Raw genomic sequence first — 21,891 nt, forward strand, 5'->3', positions numbered from 1 at the left:
ATGTTCTGCAAACATGCATGCTGTTTTCACATATACAGTTATTTGTATAACTATACTTTATAACTATATGTATGTATATGTATAACTATAGTTATTGTATAGCTATACTTTATAAAGCTGTATCTTTGTGCTGAAATGAATGATTGTTTAGTTCAATTACTTTACTATGTGTGGAGATCTTTTTTTGTTTACAATATTTTTGTAAGATGTTCTGGTCAAGGACCCTGAAAAGTAAGTGTGGGGTGACTCACTGAACAAACCAGACGTAATCCACATTTCTCAAGTAAAAAATGACATATTAAGGCAGAGCTAAAAAAAAAAACCTTAATTAAACGAATTCAGAAAATGGTTCTAGTCCACTGAAAATGAAAGCGGCGTTGACTCTTGTTTGCGAATGACAGCGCTTTACACTGTAAGCAACCTGTAGTAAGATAATGGCATCAGCCAAATGTCATAAAGCTAAACAAATTAAGGGTAATATACTGTAGGATTGATTTTTTTCCTATTCCTCTCCCTACATCTTATCAAATTTTATATACTGTGTGTGTTGCAAAGCATAAATGTAGTCGGAAATTTAGCAGGTATGGATACAAACAGTAGTATTTGCTTGATAAAGACATTTCTGTTCAGGTGGATTTTGTGCAAAAAAAAGTTTATTCTGCCAAATTAACAACTTGTTCCTTATGATTCTGTTTCTGCTCTAGAGCCAAGGTCCATGGCAGAACCAGGTAAGCATCATTAAAGCACAACTGATTCAGCCTGTTTCACCTAAAACAAAGCACCTCCTTTTACAAGCGCCACCCGAAGAATATGTATTACAGAAAGCTGTAGCAGTATATGAGAATACCATTTATTTTTTAAATTCAGCCAGATAAGGTAGCTCTGAAATCACTTGTACTGTAACTCTTAACTTTGCTTAGTGCTCAGCCCATGATCTGCAAAAGATCAAAGCCTACAAGAACAATGATCTGAACATTTTATTTTATCAGCACAACAATCATTTCACTGATGAAAGATTTCTGATGCAATACACATCTTTCTAGGGATTTTTAATGGGATGGGATTCTTCAGTTTTGTGCAGTTTAAACCATATTCTTTCATTGACCTTATACTGTGAATCCTTTTTTTTAAATAAAGCTTTATGATACCCTGTAGGATTTTTTGGCAGAATCCAACACAACAACACCTTCCTTTCCTCCCTCTGAATTTCTATTCCATGCATGCAGTTATTTTATTTTAACTGAGCAGACCGAGGATGGAAAATTAAAAGGTTGATAAGAAAATTAAGTTAATGTAAAAGAAAAATCACAATAAATGCCATGAAGAGAAGAACAGTTATTGAACAGTAGATTGTGGAAATGCTCAGTTGACACCCCCGGTAGGGTTAGGGTTAGCATTCACACATTACTTAGACAACTTTTTAGCTCAACACTGGATTTTGGGGCCCTAGTCAGGTTTTGGATGAGTGGTATTTTGCTCCTATCTGATATTTGTTTTTTTGATAAAACTTTGGGGCCTGGATGACGTGGTGCACCACGCAGAAATTGTATCACAAAACTGAGTTGGTCGGATCATAAGTTGTAACCAAGCATTATTGGATCTCATTCAATTGCATGAGCTTGGATCAATGCTCTTGATTATTTCTCACTCGTGCTTTTTGGTTTGGGGAACATGTCAGAATCCGATTCCCAGAGACGTTCAGATATAGATCGCGGTAATGCACAGTTGACACCACAGGTGGGGTTAGGGTTAGCATTCACACACTACTTAGGCAATTGTTTAGTTCATCCCTGGATTTTGGGGCCCAAGTCAGGTTTAGGACGAGTGTTTTTTTTCTCATATCTGAATTTTATTTTTTTGGAAACTCTCTGGGGCCTGGATGGCGCTGTGCCCCACGCGGTAATTGTATCCCAAAACTGAGTCAGTCAGATCAAAAGTTGTAACCAAGCATTACTGAATCCTATTCACTTGCAAGAGCTTTGATCAATGGTCTTGATTGTTTCTCACTCATACTTTTTGATTTGGGGAACATTTCAAAATTAGTTGCCCAGAGGCGTTCAAATATACAGTATATAATGTGTCAGTATTTTTTTAACCTTTACTGGATACCTTTCCTCAAGCCCAGAGTTCTGTGCAATATTCCATTCAACCACACTGGAATTTTTGCTGGTGTTTGGTACAAACTGCAATGGAAAATAGTGCACATCATTCTATAATAGTCTGCATCTATTCTTTTAAAAGTGAAGGTCTTTAGGAAGCATTTTAAAGAAAAATGTGCAGTTTATGTCACTGACACCAGCCTAGAGCCTGATGACTTTGGCTCTGGCGAGAGACTCAATGAGGAAGAGCTTTGTCTCAGAAACACCACATTCCTCACGAGTCATAGGGCTGCAGTTCAGACTGATGAGGTTGCAGCAAGCAATATTTTGGAGTGCCCCTGTTTTTCATATTTATAAATCATGTGAAAAAGTAGAAAGGGGCATAGATTCCAAAATATGAGGTCATGGCAATGTGTTGCATATTAGTTTTACAGAATGCAAAATTTCTCCCTGAATCCTGCATCTGCCACACAATATTTTGTGTTGTTTAATGATCATGTACTCTTACAGATTGAAAACAATCCCATCCTCCACTTCAAGCCTTATGAAAAACTGTGGTGTCACCCTCAGGAGGAGATAACCCCCTATTTCGTGGCAAATAGCTGGCCTTTGTCTGACTGCCAGAAATACTGCTTTGCAACACTTGACTCTGGGCTCACCCTAGTAGTGTTAAAGCTGCAGCCAGCGTTGGCTTTTCAGAACTTCGGCCCATATAAGGCCATGAAGCTTCCTTGCTCAGAAAGCAACCTTAAACCTTTCAAGAAGGCCAGTCTTTTCTAACTGCTCGGCTGTATACATGATGTAAAACATCTGCAGTTGCTTAAATGTCAACACAGAAACAGATTCAATCTTCCCCGAAATCTAGGGGGACATGGAAAAGATTAATTCATGACAATCTCTATGCACCTATCCAGATGTATACAAACACATACAGTACATAGATACCTGAGAGGTCCTGCTTTATTTGTAATAAAAGGGAGACGAGGGCTGTCTTTGATATAATGGCTGTTATGAAGCAAGACAAATGTACAGCTTAAGGAATGAAGTATATATTTATAGTCTATACAGTATATGGCGAAAAAAGTATTAAGCTTCAGCAGTCAGCAAAACACGTTACAGTATATTGTGAGCATAATTCTATACTGAAATAGTGGTGGTGTGATCTGAAGAAGTTAAGTGTGCAACTTTATAGATAAAATAAGTGTTTTTTCAACCAAATAATTAATTACTGCCAATTCAGACAGTCATTGTCTGAGTTATCTACAGAAAAGTTCACAAACATGACTGAGACTAAAATAATGTTTTTGCCTCCAAGCTCAAGTTTTGTCACCAAAAAAGAAATGCTATACAAATACAGAGCAATAAAACCAATAGGCTTCTAACATCTGTGTTAAATATGATGACCAGCATATAAGGTTTACTTTTAATTTATTGCCTGACATAAATGAAAGAAATAGTGGAGTTGGTGGAAAAAGAAAAGTGTTGAATGTGTTGCTATGAGTCTGAAAGGTACTGAGCCTATTCTTTTTTTTTACTAGAAATTTTTGACAGTCAGCACTTGGTTTATGTCAATAGCAAGGGGCCAGAATTAGAAAATACAGTTGCGCATATGCCACAGAAGCAGCAGGGTGTCCAAAAAGAACTTGAATCACACATTTCACAATTGCTGATCACAAACTGAAAATCAATCAAGCCCTTCTAATACTGCTGCCAATGCAACTTGCATTTTATTCCTTTAATATTTAAACAAACAGCAGCAACAGCAGAATATAAATACATGTTATTTCACTTTTGTTATGATTTACTATATGTAATATTTTGCTTAACAGGGATGATTCGGTGTCCTAAGCAAAAAAGTCACCTGCCCATTTTGAATGATAAAACTCCACTTCATGTTTTATGCTTTGTAATTTAGTTATGTAAATCCTGCTCTCCTTTCAGAGGAAATATGTACATTGGTAATTGCTGAAGTCTTTCCTGAAGATTCTGGAACATTCACTTGCACAGCTAAAAACAAATATGGGACGGTGTCCAGCATTGCCTATCTGAAAGTGAAAGGTATTATGAAATTAAATTCCCTGCTTTTATGGTATACAGACAGATCAATGTTTTCGGTTGCCATTAAGGCAAAAATAATATAAGATTGTTGACTTTGTTTTACCTTAAATTATCTGATAAATTGTTTCCTTCTTAGAACAGCCTGCAGATAGCTTATCGTTTGATGCATGAAATGTCTAAAAGTGTTTTTTTTAACTGAAATACAACATGAAAATGGGAATCTTTCAACTTGGACAGATATAGAATATAGAAATTCCATTTGCTTGATGAACTATGAAATAAGGATGTCTCACTAAATAATTCCAATTCTTTATGGCAATTTAAACAAAACAAAAATTGGGAAGCAGCTAAGCACTGCTAGAATGTACTCTGAAAAGTATGGTTATAAGAGTCTCACCATGCATGCATATTTTTTTATTTAGTTGTTCTTTCCCCTTTTGTTGTTGGAGGTTTTGAATGTGAAATATTGTAATTCAAAATCTGTAAATAAAATCATGTCTTTTGAGCCCTATGTGCTGTAAGACACGCTCAGAAAGGGTTGACCCATTCACTCTCTTTTCTGCAAGGCAATGAGAACAGCAATAACTACACTGCAGTGTCCAGAATCACGTCCCAGCACAGAGCTCCTGAGGTCATCTCGGCTGACCCCCCAGGCTGCCTGAAGCCCAAGCTGGAGGGGGTCCTTGTTAATCACAATGAGCCTCGATCCAGCTCCAAGGCAGGGCTGCGTGTGCACTTCAAGCTGCCTGAGGACGAGAAGGACAGCGAGGCTTCCTTCGAACAGGGAGATTTCCTCACCAAGCCGCCAAAGGCCGGCTCTCCGCTCGAAATGCTGAATGGACAGCCGGCAGCCACCGTGCCCACTTCACCCATCAAGGAGCCCCCACCAGTCTTTGCCAAGCCCAAGCTGTGAGTATGTCTGTTTTTCAGTTGTTCTGGGTTTTTTTAAAACCTCCTCAGATCTACCACATCCACACTCTAGGTTGACAAACAGACCTCTTTCCTCAAATGAAACGGGGTCAGGAGTCTACAGTAGGTGATCCTGCGCTGCTCAGGGTTTCACTTCTTGTGATCCGGGAAGGATCATGACTTTTGTGTTGACAAAATTGAAAATCTGTGGTTTGGGGTATTGAGAGGCATGTTGTCATACCACTATTATATTCCTGACACCAATTCCCAATCAGTATTGAATACAGAAAATGTAAATATCAATTTGCAGATATTATTTCATAATGTATTTATTCTGTTAAATAGAAAATAAATCCAGCACTACTACAGTACCTGGGAATATTTAACAGACACATAACACAGACAAGCAACATATATCTTCAGTCCATGCTTCCTTTGACTTTCATAAACTGTGAACTTACATCCCTGAAGAAAGTGCAGAAGCTATAATTATAGCTGTTTTGACCATTAAATTGGTGTAAAATAAACTGCCACTATACAAAGAGATTTTAATAAAGGGAATAATGAGTTATTAATGGGGAAAAGGGGCATACAGAAAAGGAATGTTGTTTTTTATTTTAAATGCAAATTTGGCTTGTAGTGTATATGGGTTAAATGTGAATTAGAGAATTAAATAACCGTGGTTGTACATAAAATGTTCATGATTCCAAACACGCACTATATGGACGAAATGTTTCTCTTTCTCAAAAAGTAGCTTATAGCGTTTAATCCTATTGTTAATGTTAGTATTACTCATTTTTTTCCAAAATGTAAGAAACAATTTGAACAAAGTTAAGAGCAATTGCTCAGACCTTGGTTAAAGACAAGTCAAAACCTTTGTTTGTTGTTTTAGTTACTTTATTAGTATTGTGTTTTTCAAAAACTTTATCCCACGTGAAGTGTGTGGGCACATATCCACATGTTTATTTTTACTACTTAGTGTACTTGCATTTTCATAATCAAACCAATTATAAAATAACACCACCTTTGAGATGGCACAATTCTTGTTTATGTTGTGTAAATTCATCCTTAACAGATTATCTGAAAGTTTCTTTCACAATGATGTACCATTTTATCTTTTCATACATGGTAGGAGTATAATACACAGTTTACTGTGCATGATTCAAGATCATACACGTGCTTCAACATGTAACTATTTAAGATGCAGATAAAACAAATATCCTTTTTCATGACACATTATTTTTCTTTTCACTTCTTCCTATTAGTTTGTTTAGATGGGTTGTTTTCCATAGTATTTTCCTGTTTTCTTCAAAAAAAAACGCATCCACGCAGGCCTTAATACTGTAATATACCAGGAAATGGGGAAAAATCTCAGTGCTACGTAGGCCTGTGTCTATGAAAATTCTACTACTGGACCTGATTTTGTATTTTCTAGAACTCAAACCTCAGAAAGAACCTTTTATAAGAAACATTTTATAAATAAACTTCAATAAGTTGGGAATTACAAATCTTCAAGACATACTGTATGATAAATTTATTTTATCTTACTTTTTAAAAACTATGTGCTACACACTTCTAAATATTTTGGTGTTCTATCACCTATTGTATTACATATTTCGAATATACCTGTAGATATTAACATGCCTGGAATGGTAATCCCCTGTGCTGAAAAGCATGGGAAAAATGCCTGACAGTTCTCTACTTTTTGATCTAACCTTGAAATACGCCTCTTTGCAAAGAAACAGGTGTGAGCAAGTTTCACATACATCAGATGAAACAGTAAATTAATTTCCCCCCTTCCAGCTAAGGAGGCATTCAGCTGTTGTTCTACTGGATTCAGAGTCAGAACAATGACTTCAGTGTGAATTTCATTCAGAGGCATTTCAGTAACGGAAAATAAATGCTTGGCACAATGTTTCAAAGGCAAAAACATGTTAATTGAATAAACCCACTGACAGATAATGGAATTACAGATGGCACTATTTAGTTATTGGGTGATAAATGACCTTTATATGAAAGCACTGGTTTCCTACAATCTGATTATCTAATCATGTGTTTGTAACATTCTCCTTTTTAAAAAAAATCCAAAACTCTGAAGCTAGCATGAGATGTAAAAATATACCTCGTCTTATTGATAAAATCCATATTAGGGACAGATCAGTTCATTGCTAATGTATATGATGATTTAAAACATATGATTACAATAATAGATGTAGTCTTTGAAATTTGAATAAAACACTTTATTCTGGAAACCTAATAGACTTATTATTTGTGCACCTTATAAGGGAAAAAAGTGCTGCCCTTATGGATGACTTTAATGCAACATTATATCTTTGTTGTTGATCAAAAGTTTGTAAGAATAATTATTTTGCTTTTGCAAAACGTGTCTTATTTTATTATTTAAATATAATGTGAAAGATACTTTTTGGTGCAAGTCTAATTATAATAATTGCAATAATACTAATTAAAAAATTACATAAATCCTTAACTGTCTGCATTTGTGAAGCATTTTTCATTCCAAAGTATCCCAAAGGGATCATATAGAATTTTACGGTGCTATATAGCATTTTAAGAGGCCCACCTTATTCACCACTGAAGTGCAGGAGCCATGTTATAATGAGGCACTATGCAGCAGATCAGGTGGAGGAGTGAGAAATTGCTTCACTGCTTGTATTAAGGGTGAAGTTGAAGCACATTCCATCAGAAAGGAATTTAGCGAAGACAATGTCCCTAATCTTACAGTGTCATGGGATCTTTAATGACCAACTGGATTAAAGATGGGATTAAAGCCCATTGAATCAATCATATTTTGGCTTGTTGTTCTCACAATGTAAATTTTAAATTAATACTAACTCTGAAAGTGTGCCAGGCTTTCCTCTAGCTTTGCCAGTGTTAAAGAGTCAAACATGGCAAAAAGTGGATGTCATCCTGTTGAAATGCTTCTTGTATTTTGGTATTTTATTATGAAAAAAGGTAATTAAGATTCTGCTTGAAAAAATGCTACCCAGGAGAGGGGTTTAGTATAATACAGAATTATAATATGAAATATTATATTATTTGATAAAGACTTTAAATAAGAAATCATTTGGTACACACAAAATTGGTATGATTACTGTAAAATGTTTTTTAAGAAACAAGTCTCAATTTTGCACATCAGTTCTCAGATTAGCTTTAAATGATAGCTTCTCTTTAAGTAAATCAAGTTTACTCAGTGTGCAAATGGTCTGAAAAACTATTATATAATTATGGCATTTTCAAAAATTTAATGCGCGTTTGAAGTTAGACTAAACGTACAATTTACTTTTAAGATAGATTATGTAAGAATAGATAGCTACAACATACTGTAGCTGCTGCCACCATATATCATATCTGTAAAACTTTGCTTGGTGAGGTTTCTGTAGGTTTCTGTGCACAAACTAAATCCTAACTCAAAGAAAATATAAATATAAGTAGCAAGTCATTTTTTGTGTTAAAACCTAAGTTTTTCTGGTTTCTGAGCATGATTTTCAAAGGCACTTCATACTAGCTTCACTTTATTTGCAAACAAATCTCAGCTGCTAGGCAACACATGCACTTCAGTTTATAGCAACTCCATTCTAAGTTTTCAGATGGTGCTCACAGTTGCCACATTTCTGTCTGTATTCATTGTCTGACTGTAGCTAGCTTTTCCAGAGTTCTCAACATTTCTCTTGACGTAGGGGAATTGATGTGTATTTAGTTCTGGTCTGTTTAAAATAATGTTGATCTGATCTGTATTCAAGACCGTTTTGAGAGCCTAAGCTTAAATTGTTCCAGATTGAAATTATAATAAAACCACATTCAACTGCACCTCTTCTGAAAAACATGTACAGTATATACTTATGGTTATCACACAGAGGTGCGATGGTCATCTCAAACTGGTACCACAAATTTAGCCAAAATTAGCCAAAAAGACCAAGCAACCTTCAAAATCATTTTGCAGATAAAACTGTGCAAAGCTAGGGATGGGGCTAATGGTAAGTTGTGCTGCAAAGGTTTGTGGAATTCAATTGAATCTAACAGAAAAGTCAAAATTCACTCAACTGATCAACTGGTTAGTTGTAAACAAAAATTAGCTTATTAGTTACACATCTGCATCACAAGGTGGTTGCACAAAAACCCAATTCAAGGCTAAAGAGGACTTGGTTCTATTTCTGGCAAATAGACTTGAGGTGTTACTCTAATACACCAATGGCAGGAAGGCAATGTTCTTGTTAATTGAGGCATGTTTGTTCTTTTGTCATGTTTCTGTGGCATTCAATAGGTTAAATCACTTCATCATCCGAGCCCAAACTAGTATGTCACTAATTTAATGCTTATGTATCATTCAGTTACTTGGTCAGTCGTAAATGATCGATTAATCAAATCAAGCAAAGACATTCAATCAATATCCCAAATTTCATTTTTTGAGAAATATGCATAGATGAATAGAGTGCTATAGTTCCTCTAAAGCTCTGCATATACTGTTGACATTTTACAAAAGATTTATTCAAGAATATACTATAACTCCATAGATTTCTGGAATAATCCAGCATCAAACATATACAAGGCAATAGGCAAAAAGAAGAACTGCACAATTTTGCAAGGGTTTTCTTTGTTTCTCTGCCCAGCTCCTCACAAAGATTTAATGTTTTTTTTCTCTGTTGATGCACAGCTTTTGTCTTTTAACTCTTAATTAATATTGATAAATGAATCATGTCAAATAGTAAAACATCAATCATGAGAAAATTACTGGCAGTTGAGTTTGTGGTGTTTTGCCATGCTGGTAAAAGCTGTTTATCATCATCATTCTTTAGCAATGTCTTTTCAAGTATGAAGATGAGAGAAGAGTGGTATTTTGATGGATTTGTCTTCTGTCAATGAAATGCAACTACCATAAACCCCATTTATGATTTGGAACAAAATATAGAAACACATAACAGTGTTTACTGACAGTTGGATTTTCTGAATAATCCTCATAATTTCTCAAACCCTGTCATATCCATCTGTGCATGATGTATTTATTTTTATGTATTTTACAGATACAAACATTTATCTGTGATTTAGTGAAATAAAAGTTCAAAAACATTACATGCCTGCAAATTATGCCAAGGAAACTCCCCTTTATTTTCACAATAAGAAGTTTCAGTGATAAATATGACTTTTCCATGCATACCTAATGGTCCCTTTGAGCATTCCCTTCACATTTGGCAAGAATAGAAGCCCACAACTTTGGTTTGGATACATCAAAGTCTTCGGATTTCTCTTGCTCACAGCCTTTTTTCACAGCAACTCACTTTTATAATAAGGCCACTGTTAGGAATGAAACTGCAAACTTCTATAAAACAAGCCATAAAATGCTTGGCCATTTTTGATTTGTAGAGCACTGTGATGGGCTCAGCAGTCATAAGAGAGATCATTGTGTTGGCAATATAAGTACAGAATGTTAAGCACTTTTGTTTCTTATGACTATGAACACCTGGAATGTTGAAAAAGTTGCACAAGTTAAGAGCTCTGAACCATCCATATAACACTGGTCGTAGCACTAGGACAGAGGTATAAAATCATACATGAAACTATTTGGATGCAACAAACATCTGTTGGAATGGTAAAGTGATTTCATCAGAAATCCTAGATACAGTACAATAATATTATGTCTGTTGTTTGTTATGGTGCTGGATGGATATTATACTGTATAAACTACAGATGGATATGGGCAGAAATTTTAAATTCAGCACTTCAGCAAAACCCGAATTAGTGTAAAGTGGAAGAGAAATAAGGATTGGCTGTTCAGTTGCAGTACAGTAACTCACCTGGCTGAGGGAGCAGTAACCTGACCTTAAAGATGAGGCTGATGGAAGAGGATTGAAGCAGGCACCTGTGGCCAGGGCGATGATGGGGCAGGGAGGGGTGTGAGAAAAGAGGGGTTCAGGAGTGTGGAAATGGGTGTAATTAGGGTTTGACCCCTCCCTGAATGTTAATTTTAAGTTTGATTCATCTGATTATGTTTACATTATTTAAGTAAACAGTTTAGATTGCAATAAATATTAGCATATTTTTCTTTTTTTTTGTAATAGAAAATATAGCTTAAAGGAATGCAGACAGTCTTCTGGAGACACAGAAATACTTTTCCAATCATGGTCTTACTATCCACAACCTCTATTAGCACAACCAAATTACATAAGAAATCTAATTTTCCACATTTGGCCTCTAGTCATTTTTTTATATTTTAGAATTGGGTTATACAATGTTTATCTCAAAATGGTAGTAAAAGTAAAAGTCTTAACAATTATACACCAGTGACACTGACTGTATTTAGGTGCAGGTAAAGATGATTTCTGATTAGAAAGTGATGAGAAAAACTGGACTATTACCATCACACAGGCTTGATATAATTTATAGACAATGTAATGAATAGGCTACCTCCAATTTTATTGCTAAATGAAACTGCTTATTTACTAAACTACTTCTCTACATAAACTGGAGTGCTACATCATCTAAACTCTTTTTGCATGTACCATCATGGACAAAACAGTTCTAATACAGGCCCTCGTCTTATGGAAAGAAAGGATGAAACAGTTTATAAACTTTCAGATAAATTAATGTTTTTTATTTTTTAGTTTAATGCACAGTAAATAGTAAATGTCTTTCCTCCCTTTACTGGCAACCACTGGTACTGTTCAAAAGTGCCTGAATGGAATCAAATGTAGAAGAATGTAGAATGTAGAAGCAAGATGCAGCGCTTATCATATGCACTTGACTAAAATTAATGCTTAATACTTTGTAAACATATCCTTTCCCTGTTACCTCAACTTAGTAGGAAAATTAGCCATGAACTTGGGTGTTTTCTTCCTAGAAAACCTGAAAGTCTTTAAAATGATATGTTTTTAAAGACTGTTTAATAATATAATGTTGATATGATAATGTTTTTTCCAGTTCATCCAGGGAGAGTGTTTGTTATCAACTTTCTTTATTTAAGACATTGTTCACACATTAGTTTATTGTGTAAAGTTCTATTAGTCTTCCAAAATGAATTGTTGTGTTCTGACTTGTTTACATGGTAAGCTAACAAAATCAGAATTAAAGAATGAATTGATCACTTTGACTTTTTCTTAGGACACAATAAAAGAACAGAAAACACTACCATTCAATGAAATGTTACTTTCAGCTTTTATGTAGGACATACTTAACAGAACCATGACAGAACTGAATATGCTTTTTTTAATCGGGTGGTAGAAAACAGAGAACAACGTATTTATTGGAAAAAAAATTCCAAACCAATAGATCCCATTGTAGACAACAGGCCTTTAAATGTCAGCTCCTTTTGGGACAGTTAAACACATGTTTGGGAGCTCTGTCACAGAACCACGCAGCTGTAGAGAACGGCAGTAAACTATGGTTAAATACAGGAAAAGGAGCTGTTTACGAGAGTAGCAGGGGAGCAAGCACTGGGCCTTACAAATTGGTCTGTTCCCAAAGGCCAAAGTACCACTCTGCATTTGTCCTTTAATATATTAAAACACATTCTATGAAAGCCTTGTTTAATGGATCCAGTCATTACACAAGGGCTTCCTAGAATACTTCTGCTGAAGTGCATAAGACTGACTGTTAGAGGACTCTTACTGTCCTGCCTTCAGGCTTTTATTTTGAAGTTCTCCTGCTATCCTAACAGTAGCAATAGAGACTGCAGAAAAGCAATAATATTTAAGGTAGGAGGGACAACGATAGTACTCCTTCAACACAAACCCACTCAGCTAGAGCTGTGTTCTTTTCTGTACTGGACTGAGCCCTGCAAGTTAGCACAGCTGTTTAAATTCCCCACAGTACCACTTGTAAAGGGATGATATGCATTTAATGTTGGTGGCCTGAGTAAGTACAAATCTAAATTCAAATAAGTTGGTGTGTGTCAAAAGACTGACTAGTTTTTAACCTTTTGAAAATATTTGTAAGTTTAGATTTTACTCAAAATTTTAGAACCTTATCAAATAAGGTCTTTTTTTGCAGTTTTGTCATGTAAGAGCTGTCTAGTTTCAATGTACAGTAGTATAAACATTGTGTTACAATTTATTAAGTAAATGTTTGAAGTGAAATACAGTATATTACACCACTCCACAATCCTTGTTGGGTTATGCATACTAAATGTTGGTCTGTCAGATTTCTGGAATAAATTGTAGAAGCATTTATTTTTTTATTGACTGTTTACACAGCACAACTGTGCCCTGTTGTCCTACTGTATATACTGTATTATATATTGTGCTAGATGTGTAGATCAGATGTTTCAGCATGTTGTACTTTGTGAAGCCGGCTAAGATGCATTTGCAGTGCGTTGGCTATTCCATCAACTTTTTACCATATTTTCATGGTAACTGCCACTGAGAAAAGGAGTGTTTCTTAAACTATAACCAAAGCAACTGAGCATCTTAACATAAATATCGAACTCTGAAGAACTTGACTTGGTTTGTTTTTGAAACAACATATAATTTTGTTTCTACATCTCAGGACTGTTTAAAAAATACTGTGCTATGCACGAACTCCATCCCCTTTCACTGAGGTGTAAAAGAATTTTGAATTTTGAAACAGCAGGTAAAAAACGATATACAGTATCTGTAGACTGTGCTTGACAGAGATTTACAAATATAGAGCAAGAATATATTTCAATTTGTGAAATAAATTGATTGATAATGCACAGTTAAAGAATTAGTGCAAAATCAGAAAGAATTAAAGAAAAAAACAACTAAAAAGAAAAGAAAAATTAGGGATCTTGCAGAAAGCTAGTATTGTAAATACAGTACATATAGCAAAAAAAGTTTTGTTTTTAGTCCTGACTGAATAGTAGGTATTTAGAAGGTTCTGTCCTTCTTATTGCATGTCTGAAATATTCCTTTCCTGCTCTCCTGTTGTTAGATGAGGCTTGGTAACTGCAAATAATCAGGATCTGCTTCTCATTTACAAATGATTTCATTGGCAGGGGTCTAGTCTTCATGTCTGCTTCCATCATTACAAGGAATAGCAAGACAATATACTGTATAAAGGTTGAAATATCTTAAAATAACTTACATCACATTTTGATGTACTGCCACTTACAAATACAGTTGAAATTTCACACTAAACTTGACTTGAAACAGAAATTCAAAATGGAACAAGAAGGATATCCATGTTTTCAATTTCTTACGACGAAAACATAAATGTCCTATTTTCCACTTTAGTACCTGAGTAATGAACAGCAGAGAATGTGGTTTAATATGAAAACAACTGAGCGCAAGTGTTACTTCTTGATAATGTGGCAGTATGATCACATCTTCATATGCACTGCTTTTGTCTCACCAGTTTGTAATATGTAGTTACTAAGTTTTTTATAAGTAAAGTAAAATCTAGAATTATTTAACTATTGTTTGTGACACATGGCACATCATTTGTTAATTCAAGTAGTTGGTGTTGATATTTTTTTCAGAATTAACTAAACCTTTTTTATAAAATACATATGCCACTGTTGTCATGTTTGTGTTTGACCATCATGGGGCGTAACTACTTGTTAAAATCAGATATCAATTTACAAAAACAATGGATAGTTGGAAACCTTTTATTTAAAACTTTACAAATTAAGTGCAGTTTATGTAAATTTAAATGACTGTATCTTTAGTTTTAAAAGTTAATTAAAAAATGGTTTAAAATGTGTTTAGTTGGCTTATAATCTTCATCAAAATCAATGTAGATATTTTGTTCCACAGATATGATTGTAGAACAATCATTTGTCCAGATTTGTCTGGCTTTTATTCAGCAACTGAAACAATGTTGAAATATCTCAATATATTAGTCACAGGGGAAAAAAAACAACTGTAGGACATGTTTTGCCAAGAAACCCTGAACATGGTATGTCTTTAAAAATCAAAACAGCAATCTATACAGCATATGTGAAAAATAATGTACAAGATTTTACATAAACTGAAATGAATATTTCATTTCAAGCAGTGATTGACCTATGATAGTATAAGAATTTCACATTTCCCCTGAAGAGAACCATATGGAAATCATATTATTTTCCTTCAGTGCAATGGATTCAGGAAGTCATTAGGGGCAATTAGGACACATTATTCATAATGACTGTATCGGTGACAAGGGATTTAGAAAAACCTCTCTTTAAAAATTCCCCACTGTTGTCTGCATGAAAAAGGTCAATCATGATGACAGGAGCCCTACAAAATTCATCCAAAATCAAATCACCATTGAGCACTCAGTGTCACAAACTATGACAGGATTTTACCGTTTGAAGGAGGATAAAGGCTAGCAAGTAAAAAAATTCCAATTGGTTTAAGTGAAACTCTTTTGTTTTCCCTTTGGGTGTGCACAGCAGTAGTGCCAACTCTTCCATTTTTCACTGCAACGTTCATGGAGCTGAAAAGCAATTTCCCAACTTGATACTCAGCATGTACTGTAACTCCAATTAATGGAGCTGATATACAGTACAGTATGTTACCACAGATTTCTCAGACCACTTCTCTTATGATATTGCTGATCTCTAATGGCTGAAGAGGACTTTTTCCCTATTTGCTGCCTTGCTGGATATTGTGTCCTCATCATAGTCTTTATACTGTAATAAGGAAGCTTTGCAAATAAGGCAGAGATGCTCAAGGAAGGTTAACTAGATTGTCGACACAGAGACTTCAGTTTCGACTCCAAGTGATGAAGTTCTTGGTGGTCAATGTAGTAAAGGTTCATTGCTGTTTGTTGAGATTTTGCTTTGGCTCCCTGTGATCTGGTGGTTTATTACTGTTTTTCTTTGATCTATTCTTAACCAAAAAGGTTAAAAAAGCAAATGTATTTGTTTTATGTGGTTAATGTTCAACCTCAGCACATAGCACATTTCCCAGCACGTGTAAGTTCTATGTATTGAAATCTCAGATATCCACTTGTTGAAATGTGGACCTGTTCTGAATTGCATTAAAAATTTTAGGGTAAATATAAAAGGAGTGCCCCTTGCGCACCTGCAGGGTATTACATGACAGTGTTCAATATATTTGCATGCATGTGAATTGCCAGCCAGTAGTCAGTTTTAACATTTAAGTTTTAGCTCTTTAGAAGAGTATTTGGGATCTTAAAACTTTTATTCTATGCTTGGCAAGAAAGGGCTTTAGTAATAGTGCATTATTGTCAGGATCCATAAGGTTGGAAGAAGTATAAATGGCCATCACATGTCTTTTTCAAGGCTACATGACCAAGAGAAATAAGCCGTGCCAAGGAGTTTTAACTCAATGAATCAAACTGTGCTCTCCTCATACTGGTCATAGTAGAAAACCTAAGCACTTCCTTAATTTCCTTAAGTTCAAGTAGGTAGTTACATCAGCATGCAAAGGAACAGCTAAAGTTTATTCCATGCTGAAAAGAGAAGAAAAGAAACACAACGTTTTGGCTATGGAGCCTTCTTCAGGTGTGTGACACACCTGCTAAACAGCCGAAACGTTGTGTCTCTTCTTTTTCTTGCAGCCTGGAATAAACCTTTACCTGTTCTTTTACTTCCTTGACTAGCCTTGCTACACTTTTGGGATAACATCAGTGCCACATTGTCGTTAATCCCCATAATATTACCCGCCTGTGGAGGTTCTTTCTGCTTAACGGCAGGTTGCCTTTTCCCTGTAATGAGTATGGTACAGTTAGGATATATCCTAACCACACTGTTTATTTCAACTTTTCTCATGCTTAAAGGTCAAGGTCTGTGTTCCAATATCCAGAAATCCATCTTTCTTTAGTATAGAAATTAACATCTTTAATTTCTTCTGCTTCTTAAAGACATTAACTGGACAGTCACAATCAGGAAGGGCTTCTGTCAAAACAGGAGGAATAGGAAATAATGGCTTGAAGTCAAGGACAAATTTTCTCTAATGCTCCATTTCAATTATAGCTACTGGAGCATGTTTTCCACTTACAAATGCTAATCAGCTGTTGCTATAATGTTTAATATATATGTCGTTTTTAAAATATTTTTATTTTGTCTGGGTTTTGACAATACCATATACAGTGCCTTGCGAAAGTATTCGGCCCCCTTGAACTTTTCAACCTTTTGCCACATTTCAGGCTTCAAACATAAAGATATAAATTTTTTATTTTATGTGAAGAATCACCAACAAGTGGGACACAATTGTGAAGTGGAACGAAATCTATTGGATTTTTGAAACTTTTTTAACTAATAAAAAAATGAAAAGTGGGGCGTGCAAAATTATTCGGCCCCCTTGCGTTAATACTTAGTAGAGCCACCTTTTGCTGCGATTACAGCTGCAAGTCGCTTGGGGTATGTCTCTATCAGTTTTGCACATCGAGAGACTGAAATTCTTGCCCATTCTTCCTTGCAAAACAGCTCGAGCTCAGTGAGGTTGGATGGAGAGCGTTTGTGAACAGCAGTTTTCAGCTCTTTCCACAGATTCTCGATTGGATTCAGGTCTGGACTTTGACTTGGCCATTCAAACACCTGGATACGTTTATTTGTGAACCATTCCTTTGTAGATTTTGCTGTATGTTTGGGATCATTGTCTTGTTGGAAGATAAATCTCCGTCCCAGTTTCAGGTCTTTTGCAGACTCCAACAGGTTTTCATCCAGAATGGTCCTGTATTTGGCTGCATCCATCTTCCCCTCAATTTTAACCATCTTCCCTGTCCCTGCTGAAGAAAAGCAGGCCCAAACCATGATGCTTCCACCACCATGTTTGACAGTGGGGATGGTGTGTTGAGGGTGATGAGCTGTGTTGCTTTTACGCCAAACATATCGTTTTGCATTGTGGCCAAAAAGTTCGATTTTGGTTTCATCTGACCAGAGCACCTTCTTCCACATGTTTGGGGTGTCTCCCAGGTGGCTTGTGGCAAACTTTAGACGAGACTTTTTATGGATATCTTTGAGAAATGGCTTTCTTCTTGCCACTCTTCCATAAAGGCCAGATTTGTGCAGTGTAAGACTGATTGTTGTCCTATGGACAGACTCTCCCACCTCAGCTGTAGTTCTCTGCAGTTCATCCAGAGTGATCATGGGCCTCTTGGCTGCATCTCTGATCAGTCTTCTCCTTGTCTGAGCTGAAAGTTTAGAGGGACGGCCAGGTCTTGGTAGATTTGCAGTGGTCTGATACTCCTTCCATTTCAAGATGATCGCTTGCACAGTGCTCCTTGGGATGTTTGAAGCTTGGGAAATCTTTTTGTATCCAAATCCGGCTTTAAACTTCTCCACAACAGTATTACGGACCTGCCTGGTGTGTTCCTTGGTCTTCATGATGCTCTCTGCGCTTTCAACAGAACCTTGAGACTATCACAGAGCAGGTGCATTTATACAGAGACTTGATTACACACAGGTGGATTCTATTTATCACCATCAGTCATTTAGGACAACATTGGATCATTCAGAGATCCTCGCTGAACTTCTGGAGTGAGTTTGCTGCACTGAAAGTAAAGGGGCCGAATAATTTTGCACGCCCCACTTTTCATTTTTTTATTAGTTAAAAAAGTTTCAAAAATCCAATAGATTTCGTTCCACTTCACAATTGTGTCCCACTTGTTGGTGATTCTTCACATAAAATAAAAAATTTATATCTTTATGTTTGAAGCCTGAAATGTGGCAAAAGGTTGAAAAGTTCAAGGGGGCCGAATACTTTCGCAAGGCACTGTATGTCTGAGTGAGAGGTTCATTAGCATGGCTGACTTTTGCACCATTCCATTCTTAGATTCAGGTGAAAGGTATTCAATATATGCCCTTTCTGTAAGACCACAGACAATATGTCTCTGTTGCATTTTCCCTTTTATGGAAAATCTTAGAGGTTTTTGTGAATCTGTGCCGTCTATGTTGGCCAGGACAAGACATCTGTCTGGAACACTCCAAGAAACAATGTATATTAAACTTTCAAATAATTTTACAGAAGAAGGAGCTTAAAAGCGTGGAGCCTGAAAAGATTCAAAAACACCTGCAAATGCCTAGACACAGCCACTGTGAGGCTGGCGCCAGAGACTGGGACATAGAGATCAACTGCTTACTTGATGGCTGAGGTAAAAAGGAGAGAGTGTAGCAGGGTGTGTCCAGTATGACATGCCATTACAGGATAATGTAATCCACATAGAATTTCCATCTTTAATTCTGTGTCCGCCTTAAGCAAGCTAGCATAAGCAGATGGGTACCCAGTAATTAAATGAACCAATTTCTTGGGCCTTATCCACCTTATAGTGCATAGTCACAGATATGCAAATCCTGAATAAATCTGACAACTGAGCAAAGTTCATCATACAGTACTTCTATTTGGCACAATTTATATATAAATCTTATGTATTTCACAGAGGTTTTCCATGCTGGTCTCCCAATGTATAACATTTCAATGTGTTAGCATGGTAACCATCTAAACTTTACAAAACAAACAACAAAAAGAAAAGTCTTGTTTTTGGAAAGATGTTCCTACAGCCAGAAATAGAAATTGAGGTCTTGACAGCCTTGCTTCCTAGAAACTCTCCTTCAAGTTCCAAACTAATGAAACTTTGACCTCACAACTGAAACTGTTCTAGCAAGACAATATTTTGTCTGAATCAAGAGCCCAGTTTAGCAGTTTGTTTCTCTCCTTTTCAGGCATACAAACAGGGAGTATTATTTTAGTTTAGACACAACAACATTTTTCTAACAGCTGTACAACAAAAAGTGTTCCGGTCTATAAGGCCAAATCATACAGTCTCCAAGAAAGCCCACTGTGTGTAGTGATTTGTTTAAGAGGTCCAGTCAAATGTCAGCCCTTAAGCCAAGTTTTCTTTGTCAGCATTTGCCAAATAAGACCAAAAAATGTTGTATGTCTCGCTCTGTCTTAAATTAATGGCATGCTGGTGGAGTTGAGGCTTATGTTGTAGTATCTGTGCTCTGCAGTACACTTTTCACAGCAGTGCTGTAGCTGTAATAAATTATATACTGTAGAAAGGCTTCTTTCTTGTACAGTATGAGCACATTTTGCTAAATATGAAAACAGAGCCTGCCTGAATCTTTATTTGGCAGTCAAATAAATGAGAGAGGACACCAGGATCTCGGCATTGCCTTACAGTAGTACTACAGTAGTTCACATAGCAAAATAAAGTTAATTGATTTGATATTTTAAATAAGTGTTATAATCAAAAAACATCAGAATGGAATTTAATCATTTTTATTGCATATAACATAAGTGATAAAACCAGAACCTGATTCATACAGAGGATTGCATGTAATTTCTTGCGTTGTCAGCTTTTTATTTCCCATGCTATAAAATCCTTAGGGAAAGTTTTTTGGTTATGAAAACAGATATGAAAGGCATCTTCATTATTAGCTTTTTACTTAGTTACATATTTTTTCATTTTTAATTGTGGCTTGTTTTGCGATTTGAAGGCATTTCAGTTTCGATGTCTTGATTGCTATCCCAGTAAATCTACCTTCAAATGATCTTGCCATGGTTTATACCTCTTTGGTAAAACACTATGGATGAAAATCTTATTGGCTTATGTAATTGTTCTTCAACTGAAAATAACATTATTTTTTATCGACTTTAGCTAGCACTAGCACACCAGCAGTTTACCCAGCTGGAAAAGATGTGTAAAAGAGTTTAAAACTGAGCTCTGAGAGCTATGACTAATACTAGAACATGGCTAAAAATGTAAAAAGAGGGGTACTGAAAACCCCTTACTATCATTCATTGTTTTACATTCTTCCTTCAACCTATCATCGTCCTAGCTCCAGCTCTTCAGCTTTTAGTCGGAAGGTTCTTATAATCTCATCCTCATGGTGGCTAAAATCAAATTTCTTTTCAAATTGCCAACCTAATAAACCACTCAATACTATGGTTGGTCTGAAAGCTGTTGAATCTAGGATTTAACAAATTTGTAATTCAAAGGACTAATTCACAGTTGCTCACCCCCCCCCCCGACTTGTTCCAATAAGTTTACATTGGGAGAACTTCATGAGGAGAAAAAAGAAAGTAAAAACACTAAATGTACAGTACATGAACTGATCTCAGCTGGGGGACAAGTGTAATTTGAATCAAAGTGTTCTCTTACTTTTTTTTCCAATGTACAACAGAATAATATTTGTTACTGTTTTAATAACATTACTTTATGGATGCTAAAAGACTTTATGCCATTTGTTTAGCGTGAGGGCAGCACTGAGGCATAGTGTTTAATATTACTGCCTCATAGCACTAGGGCCCTGGGATCAATTCTTGGGACACTATCTTGGGGCATGGGCTTTGTATGTTCTCCTCATGTTCACAGGGGTTTCTTCCAGGTGCATCAGTTTTCTCTCACATTCCAAAAACATACTGGTACTGTGAATTAACTGGCTTCTGGGAACATTGGCCCTAGGGTTGAGTGTGAGCATGCCTGTGTCTGTGTGTCTGCCCTGCGATGGACTGGTGTCCCATCCAGGGTGTACTCCACCTTGCGCTTGTTGTCAGGATAGTCTCTGGTTCCCCCCTGACTCTGAATTGGATGAAGCTGTTAGAGAATGGATGGATGTTTAGAGTAATCACACTGCTAAAGCTGTCACGATATTAGTTCACCCTCCTTAAGGGTGCTCCAGCCCTTTCACTCAAGACTGTATTCTATGCACCTGCTCCCTATTCCCAGCCCACCTTAAAAGCCAGGCGCTGACGCTCATCCGGGCTCTGCATCTGATTTCCATATCGTGCGAGTCCGGGACCTGGAAGCGCCTGGTCCCGTTCAGGTTTTAACCTCTGTTCCCATTCCCGTTCCTGTTCCCCGTCCTCCGGTTCCGACCCGGCCTTCGTGGTTTTAATTCCCTTGTTTTGATGGATCTCCTGGTTTTGGACTTTCTCGTGTGTTTTTGGATATTCCCTAAGGA

General features: G+C 36.3%; 1 protein-coding gene across 3 annotated transcripts in view; it reads left to right on the forward strand.

Moving 5' to 3' along the window:
* mypn (myopalladin) overlaps positions 1-21,891 on the forward strand; it is a 68,471-nt gene that overhangs the window by 21,140 nt on the left and 25,440 nt on the right. For all 3 annotated transcript variants that reach the window (XM_015347633.2, XM_015347632.2, XM_006630790.3), the window contains exons 8-10: positions 705-728; positions 4,041-4,157; positions 4,724-5,066. In XM_015347633.2, the coding sequence (XP_015203119.2) occupies positions 705-728; positions 4,041-4,157; positions 4,724-5,066 (484 nt within the window). The remainder of the gene's footprint in view (positions 1-704; positions 729-4,040; positions 4,158-4,723; positions 5,067-21,891) is intronic.

The sequence above is a fragment of the Lepisosteus oculatus genome, chromosome 4, assembly GCF_040954835.1.
Source record: "Lepisosteus oculatus isolate fLepOcu1 chromosome 4, fLepOcu1.hap2, whole genome shotgun sequence".
Taxonomy (NCBI): Eukaryota; Metazoa; Chordata; class Actinopteri; order Semionotiformes; family Lepisosteidae; genus Lepisosteus; species Lepisosteus oculatus.